We start from the raw sequence: 17,132 nt of genomic DNA on the forward strand, positions 1-17,132 counted from the left end.
GCTTGGCACGTAGTGTGCAACCAGTGTTATTCATTTTTTCCACACGAATAGACACATTTCTTTTCCACTGAATGGTTTTATGCCACAAATCCTGTTTTTGAGTCTGCTTTGACCACTTAGGAATGTGTCACAAACACTTTCCTGTGTTAGTAAATATTTTTTTTTACTACATACACGGGATCCTCCCGGCAAAGCTGCTGCAGGTGTTCTGAAGCACCAGACGCCATGCTTTTATAGCACATGATCTGGACACTCTGAGCGCAGCGAGAAATAAGAAATCAGCAACTGCTGCAAAGTTGAGGCAAACGTCTTCAAAATAGCCAGAAGCCGATGATGTCACCCGGCAGCTGTGCCCACAGGTCACCTCTGTCTGGAAGGCCGAGTGTGGCACACACAGGAGGGAAAACACAGAAGGTGGTAAGCAGAAGCCAGGACACTGAGAGAGATTAGGAAGGCATCATCCCCGTGGAAGACGGGGGCTGGGCCACAGGTGCAGCGACCAGGCTCCTTGAGCTACACTGCACTCCCACCGTCACTCCACCCACCGTGAGCGAGGCCCTCCTGTGCGCTGTGACCCAAGTTTCCAGTTCTGCACAGCCTGTAGGCACAGTTCTGAGACACCTGTAGGCATGTTTGCTCCTGGCAACCCAAAAAGGGCCTACCTCATATTTATGTGGCTGCTCTAGGGGTCACGTCAACAAAGGAAACATTTATTTTGTGAAGCACTTGCTATGTGTTAATAAGCACTGCAGATGGAACAGTGAGCAAAAGAGAATAGCGTCTGACTACAGAGAATGTGAAGTCTAGCACAGGACACAATTAAGCAAGCAGTACCAATGATAAGCACTACAACGCTAGGAAGCACAGACTGCAATGGAAACACACAGCAAGAAGACTGAGTCTGCAGGGAGGAATCACAAAGGCTTGATCGAGGAAGGAGCCTGCGGGCTAAAGGACAAAGTTAGCCACATGTGCCGGATACTGCAAAGTGCTCACTCAACACCCATTCCCACCCAACGTGGACTCCACGACACCAGGCTTTTGAAGCTACCCTTTTTTTTTTTTAAATTTTTTTTTAACGTTTATTTATTTTTGAGACAGAGAGAGACAGAGCATGAATGGGGGAGGGTCACAGAGAGAGGGAGACACAGAATCTGAAACAGGCTCCAGGCTCTGAGCTGTCAGCACAGAGCCCGACGCGGGGCTTGAACCCACGGACCGTGAGATCATGACCTGAGCCGAAGTCGGACGCTTAACCGACCGAGCCACCCAGGTGCCCCGGAGCTACCCTCTTTTTTTTTTTTTTAAGTTTATTTATTTATAAATAGAGAGAGAGAGGGAGAGGGAGAGGGAGAGGGAGAGGGAGAGGGAGAGGGAGAGGGAGAGGGAGAGGGAGAGGGAGAGGGAGAGGGAAAGCAAACATAAGCAGGGGATGGGGAGGGAGAAAAGGGGAGATGGAGAATCCCAAGCAGATTCCTCCATACCACCAGCGCAGAGCCCAACGTGGGACTCAAATCCATGAACTGCGAGATCATGCCTAAGCCAAAACTAAGAGTCCAATGCTTAACCAACGGAGCCACCAAGGCACCCCACAGTTATACCTTGACAGAACAACAGTGGTCTGGATCAGCATTTCCTACCAGGCCACCAAAGAGTCTTGGTCTCACTTAACAGGAAGGGCGTGGTTTCTTTGGTGGGTAAACATCTTTCTTTCTTTTTCTTTTTCTTAATGTTTATTTATTTTTGAGAGAGAGTGAGTGAGCACAAGCAGCGGAGGGGGAGAGAGAGAGAGAGAGAGAGAGAGAGAGAGAGAGAGAGAGAGAATCCCAAGCAGGCTCTGCAGCAGGGCCTGATCTCATGAATTGTGAGATCATGGCCTGAGCAGAAATCATGACCTGAGCAGAACAGTCAATTAACCAACTGAACCACCCTATCCTGGTGCAATGCTGAAAATATTTAGAATGAAATAAAGAAATATTTAAGGGAAAGGCTCCTGGGTGGCTCAGTCAGTTAAGCCTCCAACTTTGGTTCAGGTCATGATCTCACGGTTCGTGGGTTTGAGCCCCACGTCCGGCTCTGTGCTGACAGCTCAGAACCTGGAGCCTCCTTCGGATTCTGTGTCTTCCTCTCTCCCTGTCCTTCCCCTGCTTATGCTGTTTCTCTCTCTCTTTCTCTCTCTCTCAAAAGTAAACGTTAAAAAATTTTTTTTAATTAAAAAAATGTTTAAGGGAATCAAAACCATAATATCTTTTTTTATTAAAAAAATTTTTTAACATTTATTTATTTATTATTTTTTTTATTAAAAAAAATTTTTTTTTTAACATTTATTTATTTTTGAGACAGAGAGAGATAGAGCATGAACGGGGGAGGGGCAGAGAGAGAGAGAGACACAGAATCGGAAGCAGGCTCCAGGCTCTGAGCCATCAGCCCAGAGACTGACGCAGGGCTCGAACTCACGGACCGCGAGATCGTGACCTGAGCTGAAGTCGGACGCTCAACCAACTGAGCCACCCAGGCGCCCCAACATTTATTTATTTTTGAGAGAGCTCGAACTCAACGAATCGCGAGATCATGACCTAGGCCAAAGTCAGACGCTTAACTAACTGAGCCACCCAGGCACCTCAAAACCATAATATATTTCTATGTTAAGAAGATGACCAGGGAATCTTGATTTCAGGTCAGATGATGATCTTATGGTTCATGGGATCAAGCCTTCATAGGACGCTGGGATTAGAGGGCGGAGCCTGATTGGGATTCTCTCTCTCTCAAAATAAATAAATAAACTTAAGAAAACAAAAAACAAAAAACAAAGGAAACCAGGCATATTTTATGATTTTGTAATATGTAAAAGAATCTGGCCTAGGGCGCCTGGCTGGCTCAGTCATAGAGCATGCGACTCTCGATCTTGTGGTTGTAAGTTTGAGCCCCAGTTGGGCGTAGAGATTATAAAAAAAAAAAAAAACTTGGCCTATTAGATTGTAACCACAGTTTTGAAAGTATAATTGAATAATTTCTTTCTGACTTGTGTTTTTAAGTTGAAAATCTTAGTAAGTTTACATATATTATGGGAATATTTAAAGAATTTAAGACTCACCTAGTTTGTAAGTTTAATGTATGAGATTCACAGGACTTCAGTTGAAGAGCTTCATCAGGGCTTTATTTTATTTTTTAATTTTTTAACGTTTATTTATTTTTGAGAGAGACAGTGTGACAAGGGGAGGGGCAGAGAGAGAGGGAGACAATGAATCCGAAATAGGCTCCAGGTTCTGAGCTGTCAGCACAGAACCCAACATGGGCCTTGAACTCACGAACTGTGAGATCATGACCTGAGCTGAAGTTGGATACCCAACTGACTGAGCCACCCAGGCACCCCAGGGTTTTATTTTTTAAAATCAGATAGATAACTGAAGTTCTTTAGAAAGCAATAAAATACATTTAGCTGTATAAAACCAATTTGAAACATCTGAAGGTCTTCAATTAACTGGTCTAAATATTATCTAAAAGTGACTAGTAAAATCTTCTATGTTTATCTAGAGAACAGAGCTGTGAGCATTATGAAAAAAAAAAAAGTTTTTGAATGTGTACTTTTACAAAAGTCATAACATTTTGAAACCTAAATAAACTCCCTGAATAGCGATTTCTGCTTACAAAAGCTACCTTTCAAGGGCAATTAAAAAAAAAAAAAAATCTATCTATATCCTCTCTGATTCCAAGTCTTGTACTCTGTTGACGGATGTGGAATTGGAAAAACCATCCCTTCTATTTTGATAGAAGCCACTGAAATGTTTGTTTTCGTAATGACATATTTCACTAATGTTTACTGTCTGTGCAAACATTTGATTTATTCGGTACCGTACTCTAAAGTTGCAAGCAGTTCCCATTCTTTATCTCTCAATAATGCTAGAATAAAGTATATAGTGTGGCAGGACTCTCCTTTGACGGGAGGGGGAAAATCTGCTCAGAGTCAAGCAGGGCTTAATTTCAAGCTCAGGACCCCATCTGGACAGGAGGGAGGGGGATCCTGAACACATGAGGACATGATTCATTTCGGTGCTGCGCCACTACCTTCTCAAATCACAAGCATTCTGCCTCCTCCTTCACCACAGCCTCCCTCTCACCAACTCAGGCGCGTGGGATGGCATTTTCCAGGAAACAAAGGTGAGCGGGGTGCCCTACACCCTTTCTTGCCCCTCACTGCATTTCTCCTAGTTCTCTCCATCTTCGCTGCATGTGTATAGTCAGGGATGACTCAACTGTAACTCTCAAAATCAAACAACAGTAACAGCAATATAAGTTCTCCAGAGACAGACGCCAATCCCAACGTGCTCCACAACGGTACAGCTGTCAGATTCCCCCCATGACTCCTAAAACCAAGTAGCAAGTTTTACAAAGTTTCTGAACCTTTTCCTTTCTCTCTGTTCTAGAACCCTCTATTTCAGGCCTTCCAACCACCTTTCTTAATCCACAACTGCCACAGAAGCTTTCAAACATCACTTTTGCTTTACGTGTCTTAGAACCTAAAGGAGCCAAGTGGATCTGAATTATGAGTGTGCAGCTTAGGTCCACCAACTGGTCCAGCCACTTAGCCTCTGAGATCTTCCAAGGACCAGGCAAAGATGTGCAGCCCTGCAGCATGGGAGGGCAGAGTACAGAATCACATCTGCCCCTCCAGGCCACCCTGCCCCTGTGCATTCCCCATTATCCCAGGTCTGATAAGAAAGGGGGACTCTTCAGGACTTTTACTGTTCCATCCATTACTCCATCTGTCATGGAAGCATGTATTCATTACTTTCCATTTACCTACCTGTGTACGAGGCACAGGAAGGGAGGATTTAAACTTTAAAACATACTCTTTGCTCCCAGAGATTATAGTCTAGTTATGGACACCAGATATATGATAGAAGGAGAGGCACACGAGCCAACACAAGTCTGCAGGAGTTTCAGAGCAAGCAAAGAACTCCTTGAGTATTCCAAGAGTAAGTCGGTCTCAGAGGACTTCAGCAAGGGCTGAACACCGAAGAACTGTAGGAGTTAGACTCATTCTTAGTGCGATTTTATACGTCCTTAGAATCAGTTTTAAATTCCCTCTGGAACAAAGAAATAGATCTAAAAAGCACCAACTATGTGGCGAGGGCAAGTAAATGAGGGTGATAAAACACACCACCAAGTTAGGAATCTTAAGTGAAATCACGTAAGCAGAGCACAGCAGGCTATGGAGGAATGTTAGTCAGTTTCTTCCTCCTGGCTTTGAACTGCAATCTCTTTCTTAGTTTCCTCAAAGTAAGGGAACTAGGGGTCCAAGACTTTACTTCTTCCGACTACTTATTCTAGAGTATCTAGTAAGATATACTGGGCATAGCCCAGGAATTCAGTACATATATGCTGAATGTCATGTGACTAAATAACAAAGAAGATGCTATTATCTAATGGCACCATTAATAACATCTTCTGGCTAACAGAACTGCTGCGTTAACCACTGTTCTAAGGCCAGGACTCAGGAAGCATAGGAAAATAAGGGCCACCACCTCCTCATCTAAAGGTTAATGAGAATGAGCCATTTATATCAATACTGCCTGTTCCTCTGATTTCTTAGGGCTGATGAACTATTTGTTCTTGATCTTCTGCCACAGGTGACAGAGGCAATGCTGAAAGAGCTCCATGGGAAATCACAAAAACTGTCTGGAATAATTAGATACAGTCACTACTATGAGCCCTCTCCCTGCACAGAGTGCCTGACAAACATGACCACGTCACAACCTGATCGCCCCTGTCATCCAAGGAAGCACAGGGTAACTGTTAAATGCCTTCCTTCTGGGATCAGGAGCATGTCTAGTCAGTGGGTGGTGATAAAGAACTACACAGACGTGACAGATGCAGGATTACAAGGTACTGCCGTGCCCTTTGTTCTCAACGCTCACCTCCTCACAGACTTCACGGACTGCCGCCACACTCGGCTCCTCCTCGGGCTCCATGCCTCCCCCAGGGACAATCCATCGGTCTGGATGGCGACTACTGCTCACGAGTAGCACCTGAAAGTCACAGAGGTTACATGGGCAGTTAAAAACACAAAAAAGACACGTTTGTATAAACTCAGACTCTTAAACACCACCAAAGTCTAAGTACCTAAGCCTATTTTTTGTTTAGATCTCTCCAGGTCACTTCTGGTAAGGTAGCTTTTATTTCTATTGGAAAAAGCAGACAATCCGCCTTGTAAAAGCAGAAGGGCATGTGAACCAGTGGCCATTACCTCTACCTTCCCCTCAGGCCTATCTATCCTCTTCTTAGCTCCTTTCTCTAAAGCCCTTTGAACACAGAGCTGACAAGGACTGGGGGCGGGGAGGGGGGGGTGGAAAGTCACTGATGAGCCTGTGAGCGCTCTGAAGGGCTGGCCAGAAGGAAAGCAGTCCTTAGCCCTGGTTGGCACCACAGTCCCAACACTTTCTCTCCCAGGTCCTCACTCCCGTGTGTCCCAGCTCCTGGCCCATCACCACCCCGAGCTCTAAGAGTGTCCTGAGAACCCAACTCCCTCATCTACAGGTCAAGTTGAAAAACCTCATCATGCTTGCAGCTGAGAGAAAACTGGATACTTTTTACGAAAACATTTTAAGAAATGAGAAAACCAACCAAATACACACACAAAATACGGATACAGGCTACAGTATTATTAATTCAAAATTAACTGCATTCTAATCATGGCTGAAATAAAATCTAGGATTTCCCCAGCTCCTTTTCCTTATCCTTCTCCAGGACAGGAGCTAAACAGTCAGGTGGACTCCTCCTTTGGAGGTAGAACTCGGTTGGCATTACTTCTAAAACTAAAGGAATCCTCTATTGCTCCCTAAACCATCACTTTCTGATGATGTCTTTTGAGTGTCCAGCCCTAATCCCAACACACTCCCCCTTGAACTTCACTTCCACTCTGCAGTCATTCTTGTTGCCCGAAAGCAAACGCTGCGTCCTCTGGAGCCCTTACAGATTCCACCTCTGACTTCCGGTGACCTACCTTTTAGTCATCTCCCCTTTCTCCCTTGACATTTCTGCAACTACCTGGGCCCCTGGAAATGCTACCTTTTTCTTCATCCTTAATCCCTTTTCTGCATGTCATGATACAGTCCCCTGGTGCTCCTCTATAAAATCTGTGACCTGCTGACTCAGAGGGGGTCTGGAGTTAAAAAGAAAATCCATGAATCCATATATAGTCACCAAAATATAGCCCATGGGTGGAGAAAATAATGTCTTTAAATTTACAAGTACTATTTCATTTGTTAAGTGTACTTAGGTTCTGCTTTGCATAATGCAGAGTAATTTAAGATAATATGAAACCCACAGTTTTTGGGTGATGTGTATAAATGTATAATCTAAGGGAGGTTAAAGTAAAATGTGGAGGTTCTATGAAATTTTGTGGGTGTTTGTTTAATGTTTATTTTTGAGAGAGAGAGTGAGAGGGCACAAGCCAGGGAGGGGAGGACAGAGGATCCGAAGTGGGTTCTTCTCTGACAGTAGAGTACCCAACATGGGGCTCAGACTCATGAACCACAAGATCATGACCTGAGCCGAAGTTGGACACTTAACCAACTAAGCCACCCAGGCACCCGCCCCCGAAATTTTGTTTTTAAAATAAGAGCCCTCACTGTACACCCACCAGCAATAAATCTGAGATGCCTGGCTGGCTTAGTGGGTAGAATGTGTGACTCTTGACCTTGGGGTCATGTGTTTGAGCCTCACACTGGGGATGGAGTTTACTTAAAAAAATAATTAAAAACATAAAAAATAAATAAAATAGCAATAAATCTTCATGACCTTGAATTTGGCAAGATATGCCAATTCACATGACACACCAAAAGTATGAACAACAACTAAAACTAGATAAGTTGGACTTCATCAAAATTAGAATCTTCTGTGCATCAAAGGTCATTATCAAGAATGTGAAAAAACGACTTACAGAATGGGAGGAAATATTTGCAAATCATCTATCTGATCAGGGTCTGGTATCCAAAATATAAATACATAAAAATATAAAAACTCTTACAACAATAACAAAAAGACATTTCTCCAAAAGAAGCAGCATTTCTCCAAAGAAGATCTACAAATAGCCATGAAGCGCACGAAAAGATGCTCAACACCATTAGTCACTAGGAAAGTGCAAAGTAAAACTACCATGAGATGCCACTTCACACCCACAAGAATGGCTATAATTTTTAAAAATAACAAGAACTGGCAAGGATGTAGAAAAATCGGAACCCTCAAACATTGGGTAAGAATGTAAAATAGCTCAGGCACTGTGGAAAGTTTGGTGGTTCCTGAAAAGTTAAATAAAAAATTACCACGTGACTTAGCAATTCTACTCCTAGGTATACACCCAAAAGAACTGAAAACAGGCACTCAAATACTTACACACAAATATTCACAGCAGCATTATTTACTCTAGCCAAAAAGTAGAAACAACTTAAATGCCGATCAGTGAGTGGATAACAAAATGTGGCATTCACACACATAGGAATATTATTCTGCCATTAAAAAAGAATGAAGTACTGTGTGGATGAACTTTCAAAATATCAGGCGAAGTAAAAGCCAGGCTCAAAAGTCACATACTGTAAGATTCCGCTGATGTGAAATATACAGAATAGGTAAATCAAGAGAGAGGAGAGAAAGCAAACTGGTGGTTGCCAGGGACTGGGGGAAGGGAAGAATGGAGAGCAGGATTTTATTTTGGGGTGACCACAGTATTTTGAAACTATACAAAGGTTGCTAAATGCCACTGAATTAGTGGTACCAAATGCCACTGACTCGTTCACTTTTAAATAGTTAATGTCATGTTATGTGAACTTCATCTCAATAAAATAAAACTGGTTTTAAGATCACAGTAACTTTTCAAAAGCTAAATTTAGGAGTCAGTGCCACTACTTTTTTCCTCAGAGTCTATATTCCAGGGGGGTAGCCTTCCAAGAAGTGATCCTTAGTTTTACATCATATTAAATTATAAAGCTGAAATAATATACTATTTCCATAAAAGAAAAGGGCAAGGGTGCTTGGGTAGCTCAATTTGTTAGCCATCCGATTCTTGGTTTTGGCTGAGGTCATGATCTCACATGTGTGGGTTCGAGCCCAGCATCCGGCTCTGTGCTGACAGTGGGAACCCTGCTTGGGATTCTTTCTCTCCTTCTCTCTCTTTCTCTCTCCCTCTCTCTCTCTGTCCCTCCCCCACTCGTGTTCTCTCTTCTCTTGATCTCTCAAGAAAAAAAAAAAAGGGGGGAGGGAATCACTGCCACACTCCTCCCATCTTGTGATAATTGTGGCAAATCTTGTATTTTTAAAAATTCCTTCTCAAAATAAAAATAAGCCCAAACGCAATCATGTCTGTTAAGTTAAAAGGTTTTTTAAATGTTTTTTTTCAATTTTTTTTTTTTAACGTTTATTTATTTTTGAGACAGAGACAGAGCATGAATGGGGGAGGGTCAGAGAGAGGGAGACACAGAATCTGAAACAGGCTCCAGGCTCTGAGCTGTCAGCACAGAGCCCGATGCGGGGCTCGAACTCACGGACCATGAGATCATGACCTGAGCTGAAGTCGGCCACTTAACCGACTGAGCCACCCAGGCGCCCCAAAAAGTTTTTTTTAAAAAGTCCTCCCGAGACTCTCTGGATATTGGCATTTAAATCATACCAATCCAATCTGCAAGGAAAACTCAAGAAAGAGTAGAAAATGGGTTAATCTTTGAAGGATTTGTTATATAAGGAACATGTAGTCTTTCTTCCTAGAATTCTCCCACTTGTTGGCAAAGTGTTACGTAGCCATTCTGAACCTAAGCATTTGCTTAAAAGGTTGACTAGGGCCATTCAATTAGGTTATAGTCCAAATGAAAGAACTTCATGGGGACAATACTAAAGCTAAAGCAAAGGAAACCTCTAACATAAAGTATAATTTCATTTCTAAATTTCAATCAATGTGAAATATTAATTAGTAAATCTTGCAAGTGTCACTACTACTTTGCACATTCAAAGCAGGCCTACATGAGGTCAGACTATGTATAATACAGACATTGGGAAAAATAAGCCTCATTACTTTGTAGTCACACTTCAAAGCAAACACCATTACCAGTAAACAGTTCTCCTAAGTTTCCTTGACAACCCATTGAAAAACAAAACATCTTTCATTTAGCCAGAGGCTTTACTCCTTCCTATCTTATAAAACACTAAGTGGTGTTTCTCGTCAGTAAATTTTGATTCTGAAGCTTGATTTTTAAATATAAAATTATCAGAAAAGAAATCAAATGGCAAAGCTCCTAAATCTGAAAACAACATACTAAGGAAAACAACCACAGAATTTGTTATTTATTCAACAAACATTCATTCAGCATTGTTATAAACTAGGAATGGCGGTTGCAAAGATGAAAACCCCTGCAATTTTAAGGCAGATCAAAGTAGGGGACTGGACAACCAGGTATTAATTAGACCCTTCATGAAACTCTTATCACCAAGACAGGTGATATCAGTGCAGAGATGGCTAACCCACCCACATATGAACATGATGCAGCTAGCCCTACAGAGCAGGGAGAAATCAACAGTGGGGCTGGGACAAGTTGTTATCCACATGGACACAGAGGAAAATCATTATATTGATTAGGGACACAGGTATACAATGAAAGACTAAGGAAATCTGTGGGAATAATAAACCTAACAGGGTAAGATTTCTATAATGGACTTAAGCTTGTAACAGTAAAGTTTTATTTTTTAAGGTTTCTTAAATTGCTTTAATAATGCTTAATCCAGGGACACCTGGGTGGCTCAGTCCATTAAGTGTCCCAACTCTTGGTTTCGGCTTGGGTCATGATTTCACAGCTTCGTGGGTCGGAGCCCCACGTTGAGCTCTGCACTGGCAGCTTGGGGCCTGCTTGGGAGTGAGTGAGTGAGTGAGTGAGTGAGTGTGTGTGTGTCTGTGTGTGTGTGTGTCTCTCTCTCTTTCTGCCCCCTCCCCAACACTACTGTCTCCGTCTCTCTCAAAATAAATAAACTTTAAAAAAGTAATACTTAATACAACTTCTCAAAAGAATATAAAAGAAAGCCCCTTACCCAGGAAAGGAGTATCTAGTGGAGAGAGGGAAGAAAAAATAAGAAAGAAAAAAAGAGTAGTAATACAGGGTGAGGAGTGCTTTGGTTGAGGTATGCACAGGATACCCCAAAGACACTGAAAAGAAACACCTAGTCTAGGCTGGGGGGAGGACAGTAGAGAGATGGCAAGGGAAGGCTTCTTAAAAGAAGTGACCTGAGTTAAATTCAAGCTCAAGAAGGACATTGATTCAACAAAAATCAGAAGCCTACTGTGTGCCCACGTGTTTAGGACACAAAAGCAAGATAGATACAATCCCAGCTCTTGAGAAATTTGAAGTCCAGTGGATAGGACAGACCAGAAGTCAGGTAACTATACTTCAGGGCCTGTGGCAGGGACCATCATGCTCACCAGATATTTTATGTTCTTGTCGATGGTATTCCAAGCCCTCCTGCTATTAGGTGGGGCCATCTGACTAGTTCTGGCTAATGAAATGTGAGCAGAAGGGACACATGTCACTTCTGGGCTGAGGCAGGGAGAAGCCCATCCAGCTTCTCTCTTCCTCTGTCCCAGTGCCCAGGAGCACAGTGAGTTCTAGCTGGTGTAGCTATAAGCCAGGGCCTCTAAATGGAAGGGTTCCTATGTAGAGCAGAGCCTCTGACAACCCAAGACTGAGTGGCATCGTACAAGGAATACAATTGTGTTGTGTTAAAACAATGAGATTTCAGGGTAAATTTGTTACTGCAGCATAACCTAATCAATCCTGATTAACAGTGTGAGAGGTCAGTGAAATGTCTAAGGATCCGTGCTGTTGACTGCCTCAGACCCAAGCCTTAAGCACAAAGCTTGACCCATATTAGTGGCCAATAAAAGTTTAATGAGCAAATGAAAGAATGGACCAAAGGCTGAATGAATAAACAAGTGCTTGAAAAAAGGAGCACGGAAAGCATCCAGAAGGGGTTACTTAGGGAGGTTGAACAAAAAGGCAAGGGTCTAATTATAAAGAGTTTGGATTGAAACCTAAAGGCAATGGGTAAGTCAGGAAGTTGTTTAAGCAAAGAAATAACACAACCCAATTTGTTTTTGTGTTTAATTTTTAAGAGTTTATTTAAACAAAAACTAATTCCTTCTGGGCAGTGCCAAACCAGAAGTAGCCAGGAGCGTTCCTCCCAATTTGGGTTTTAGAAAGGTCACTCTTACTTGAGCTGGAGGTGGGCAAGCTTGGAAGCAGAATAGGTTTCTGCACTGAATTCAGGTTGAGAAAGGATGAGGACAGAGATGGGAGTGGGAAGGGAGTTACAGGTTCTCAGATAAACAGAAAGAAGCATCCAGAGGACCAAGTGATTGATAGCCATGGGCTGGGTCAAAGGAGGAACTGCCCTCCAAGGAAAATGAGAAAAAAGTATCAGTGGAGGAGGGAACCATAGGAAGCTATCCGCTGAACACATAATTGAGAGTATAATGAGATATCTAATGAGTATTTTCAGTGGACCAGCATATAAATGTGGGACTGGAGCTGAGAAGAGGGAAAAAGAGATTTGGGGGGAAAAATGGTCTTAGACTCTTCCAACCAGGATGAGACTAACACAAGTCAGAATATGTATCTTTGCAAAGTTCTAGCTAGAGGAGCTATCCCTGTTCTCCCTACCTGTGCACTACCCTTGGTATCAGATAAGTTTCCATTTCCCTCACCAAGAGCATCATGGAGGTAAATATATTTCAGGTATAATTCTGGAAATATTTTCCTCAAAAAATGAGAATATCTATAGTAACGATCTACATCATGGGAAATTCTGATAGGTAAGCTATAGATCTCGGACATATTACCAACTCCCAGAAAACTACATTCAGTAATATATATAACATGGTCTCATTTCCAACAATGCAATGCCTCCTACATTCAGCAGGCCCCTCAGCATTGCCGTTACTGCCAGAGAGCTGTGTGGATATCCCAGACAGTCCAAGGGCTACACACTATGAACTCTGTGATACACCCTGCAAACTGCTTCTACAGACAAACCTTTCTAATAATTTCTATGCTCCTTCTTAAAAATAAGACCAAAATAGGGGCGCCTGGGTGGCTCAGTCGGTTAAGCATCTGACTTCGGCTCAGGTCATGATCTCATGGTCGTGAGTTCAAGCCTTGCATTGAGCTCTGTGCTCAGCGCAGATCCTCTGTCTCCCTCCCTTTGCCCCTCCCTTGCTCGCGTGCTCTCTCTCTTAAAAATAAATGAAACATTAAAAAAGAAGTTGTACTTAAAAAAGAAAAAGAAGGGGCATCTCAGTGGTGCAGTCAGTTAAACGACTGACTCTCGATCTTGGCTCAGGTCATGATCTCGCAGTTCATGAGTTCAAGCCCTGCCTTGGACCGTGTGCTGATGGTGCAGAGCTTGCTTGGGATTCTGTCTCTCCTTCTCTCTGCTCCTCCCCTGCTTGTGCATGTGAGCATGCACTTGCTCTCTCTCTCTCTCAAAAATAAACTTAAAAAAAATTTTTTTAAATACAAATTAAAAAAAGAAAAATAAGACCGAAATAATAATGAATAATTGTCTGCAGCTGCTTAGATTCCCGAAAACAGAATATTTAAAAAAATTTTTTTAGCATTTATTTATGAGAGAGAGAGACAGAGACTGCCAGTGGGCGAGGGGCAGAGAGAGAGGGCAGAAGCAGGCTCCAGGCTCAGAGCTGTCAGCACAGAGCCCGTGGCAAGGCTCAAACTCACCAACCACCAGTTCATGACCTTAACCGAATTCAGAAGTTTAACTCACTGAGTTACCCAGGTGCCCTGAAAACAGGATATTTTAAAGAACAGCCACCACAAGTTCCTCATAAAAATATTTAAAAGGTAAGTAAAGATGAGCAAGCAAGATAAATCAATAAATTATCACAGGACCAAGCATTAGTAGTATCAGTTCCTAGAGTTCTGAAGCCATTTTACCCTTCGATTTTTTTTCCTACACAGGAGGTCAAAATACTAACATAAGGAACAAGCAGACATAAACAGTCAGTTTACAAAATGCCTTATAAACATCCCTTCACTTTATCTAGCTAATCAGGCTGTTTATTTAATGAAAGGAAGTTCCCTGTCTAGTACAAAGAACTACCACACTGTGCTGTGAACAGATATTCTGCCAGTTTAACTTTGGAAGTAACAAGGTATTTTAAGAACAATATGAAAAAGTGGTCAGAGACACAAACTATCCTACACAGCATTCTTAAGTATAAGTCCCAGGGTACAGAGTGTAATACTAGACTTCGAAGTCAGATTGCACCCGCCCTGCCCGGTCTTCCTCAATTAATGTCCAAATGTTAAGATAACCACATACAGCACTTTATATTGCCTGGTATTCGATGACTGTTTCATTTTTTATTTTTTAAATAAGCCTAAAGAAACCAATAAACTTGGCTATATTTGCAGGTTATAGGAAAAGACAAAGACTAAAAGTTGTTGGATCACACTATTTCAACATAACTTACTGGAATGTCCCAGGCTATTTCTGTAAACCTTAACCCACTCCCACAACCCCTGTATATACTGAAAGAAAACAGACCAATCCTGGGGGAAAATAAATAACAACAGCAGGTAGTATTTATTCAGTGCTCATTTTGGGCCAGGTGCTGGCTTTTTACATAATCTATTTTTACTACACTATTCCTAATTTTCAAACAACCATACAAGCTGGGTATTATTCAATACTTGCCATTATAAACAATGAGGAAACTAAGCCTGAAGATGATCTGGTGATGTGGCAAAGGGCACATAAAAGATCAGTGCTGAGCCAGGATTCAAAAGTCTCCAGGTCTGACTCTGACCACCGGGCCACTTGAGAGCCTGTCACACCCATGACATATCAAGTCCTACATGAAAAACCCTCTGAAAGCTTAACTACCACTGGATAAAAGGTACAACACGACTTTCTCCAGGCCAGGTAGAAGGAAAAGATGGAGAAGGTAATCTGATACTGAATTCAAAGATTTGGGCCAATTTTCAAAATTCTCTGAGCAGAGACTATTTATTTGCTTATTACATCTTTCCTGGCCAGAGCTGTCTTCTACATAGAGGGGGACTGTGAGCTCCTCTAGATTGTGCAACTTCTGTAACCTTCTTTTGTGAAAGTGTTTATTAATAAATATTAAAAATGGCTACTAATTTGCAACATGAGTCTCTTATTTTTCACATTTGTTTAGATACTACCATAGTTTAAGTAATTCCTTACTTAAACATTTATTCCATAAACAACGGTTGGTTCAGTCATTATTTGCTTCTAAGTGAAGTGAGGCATGGAGGAAGGGCAGTGTGTGTGAAGGGAAGGCAGAGATGTGTAAAAATATATAAAGCTTACCCCTGATCTCTCTCACGCAAGGACTGGTACACTGTGGCCCATGGGCCAAATCCATCAGTTTTCGTATGGCCCATGACCTAAGTAAGAACAGTCTTTACATTTTCAAAAGTTTGAAAAAAATCAAAAGAAGAATATTTGGGAACATGGATTTACATGAAATTCAAGTTACAGTATCCCCAAATAAAGCTTATTGGAACACAGCCATGCTCGTTCGTTACCTACAGCCTATGGCTGCTTTCAAGCTACAAGGGTACGGCTGAACAGTTCTAATAAAGAACATGTCCCCACAAAGCCAAAAATATTTTCTATCTGGTCCCTTACAGGAAAAAGTTTGTCAACCTTGGATCTAATGAAGGGCCCAAGTAGCTCCAACATCATGTCAGCAAGGAGTATGAGAGAGGAGAAAAGGCTCTGAGAGGGTCCCAGGACACTTCTCCAGAAGGAACGTGTGAAAGGGGCCTAGAGGAGGGCTTTCCCGAGCTCAGTAAGGAGAGGTGCTCCAGACAGGGGCACTGCAACTGCAAAGGCACCGATGCTCCAACAGTGTATTTTATCCAGGGAACACCGAGCAATTCGAGCAGTTTGATAATGGTGTAAGGTGCATGATGGGAAAGAAAAAGAGGGCAACGGAGGAGGCTGATTAATCAGACTGGAAACCAGTCTAAAAAACTCATACAGCAAGCATACCAAAGAGTTACAGCAACAGAAGGCAACTAGGCATCCTCCTTGGTTTTTGAAGAGGAAGATGGCAATTTCATTTCTTTTCGAAGCCTGAATCTGAAGGCTGAATGAGTGATGGGCTGGAGCTGGGGCAGAGGGGTTGGTTAGAGAGGATTAGGGACCTGGATATAATCGGCATCCCTGGAGATGGGGAGCAACCAGTGCGTTACGTCTCATTTAGGGGGCAGCAATGGCAGGGACTGGTAATTAATCAGAAAGAGGGGTGCTGTGAAAGGGATGTAAGGGCGGGGCACCTGGATGGCTCAGTCGGTTAAGCGTCCAACTCTTGATTTCAGCTCAGGTCATGATCCCATGGGTCATAGATTCGAGCCCCGCATCCGGCTCTGCACTGACAGTGAAGGGTCTGCTTGGGATTCTCATTCTCTCTCTCTCTCTCTCTCTCTCTCTGCCCCTTCACTTCCCCCTCTCTAAAAATAAATAAATAAACCTTAAAGATTTTTTTTTTTTTTAAAAAGGGATGTAAGGGCTATGGCTTCCTACTGGGGTTAGCAGATGGACACAGATACCCAGTTTTCAAGAGACAAACAGGAGGGGAGCAGATGGGAAAAGAGAAAAAGGTTGAGGCACCGGCAGGAGAAGTGAAGCTTCCTGCACTCTATGTGATGGGAACTTCACAGCTTCAATTCAAATGTCCATTTGAAAGCATTCACCCCAGAAACAAAGACTGCCTCTGTAACAGTACAATTGGTGGCACTAAGGAGGAGAAAGCATTTTCTTTAAAGGCATTTCTTTAAAACTTCATGTACAGCTTGAATATTTTAGAACAAGCATTTAAGATTTTTATATTTGGCCAAGAAGAATGCCAAGCATTATTCCCTAGGAAATTTCTGAAAGCCAAATAAGAGTGAATGAAATATTTAGAACATTCAAGCTTCTTGAGGTCATTAAAACAAACGAAGCCACAGCAACAACATTCCTGACATCCACAAACTGCATTATTTTCCCACACACGATCTTAGAACTGTGGGAATACACTGTAAAATCACTGTTCATCAATACAC

General features: G+C 42.4%; 1 protein-coding gene across 1 annotated transcript in view; it reads right to left on the minus strand.

Annotated features, from left to right (window-relative positions):
* Nucleotides 1-17,132, minus strand: part of LOC122489432 (diphosphoinositol polyphosphate phosphohydrolase 1) — a 134,688-nt gene that overhangs the window by 63,868 nt on the left and 53,688 nt on the right. Inside the window, exon 2 of the mRNA XM_043591204.1 lies at nucleotides 5,919-6,029. Within this exon, the coding sequence (XP_043447139.1) occupies nucleotides 5,919-6,029 (111 nt within the window). The remainder of the gene's footprint in view (nucleotides 1-5,918; nucleotides 6,030-17,132) is intronic.

The sequence above is a fragment of the Prionailurus bengalensis genome, chromosome B2 (assembly GCF_016509475.1).
Source record: "Prionailurus bengalensis isolate Pbe53 chromosome B2, Fcat_Pben_1.1_paternal_pri, whole genome shotgun sequence".
Lineage (NCBI taxonomy): Eukaryota > Metazoa > Chordata > Mammalia > Carnivora > Felidae > Prionailurus > Prionailurus bengalensis.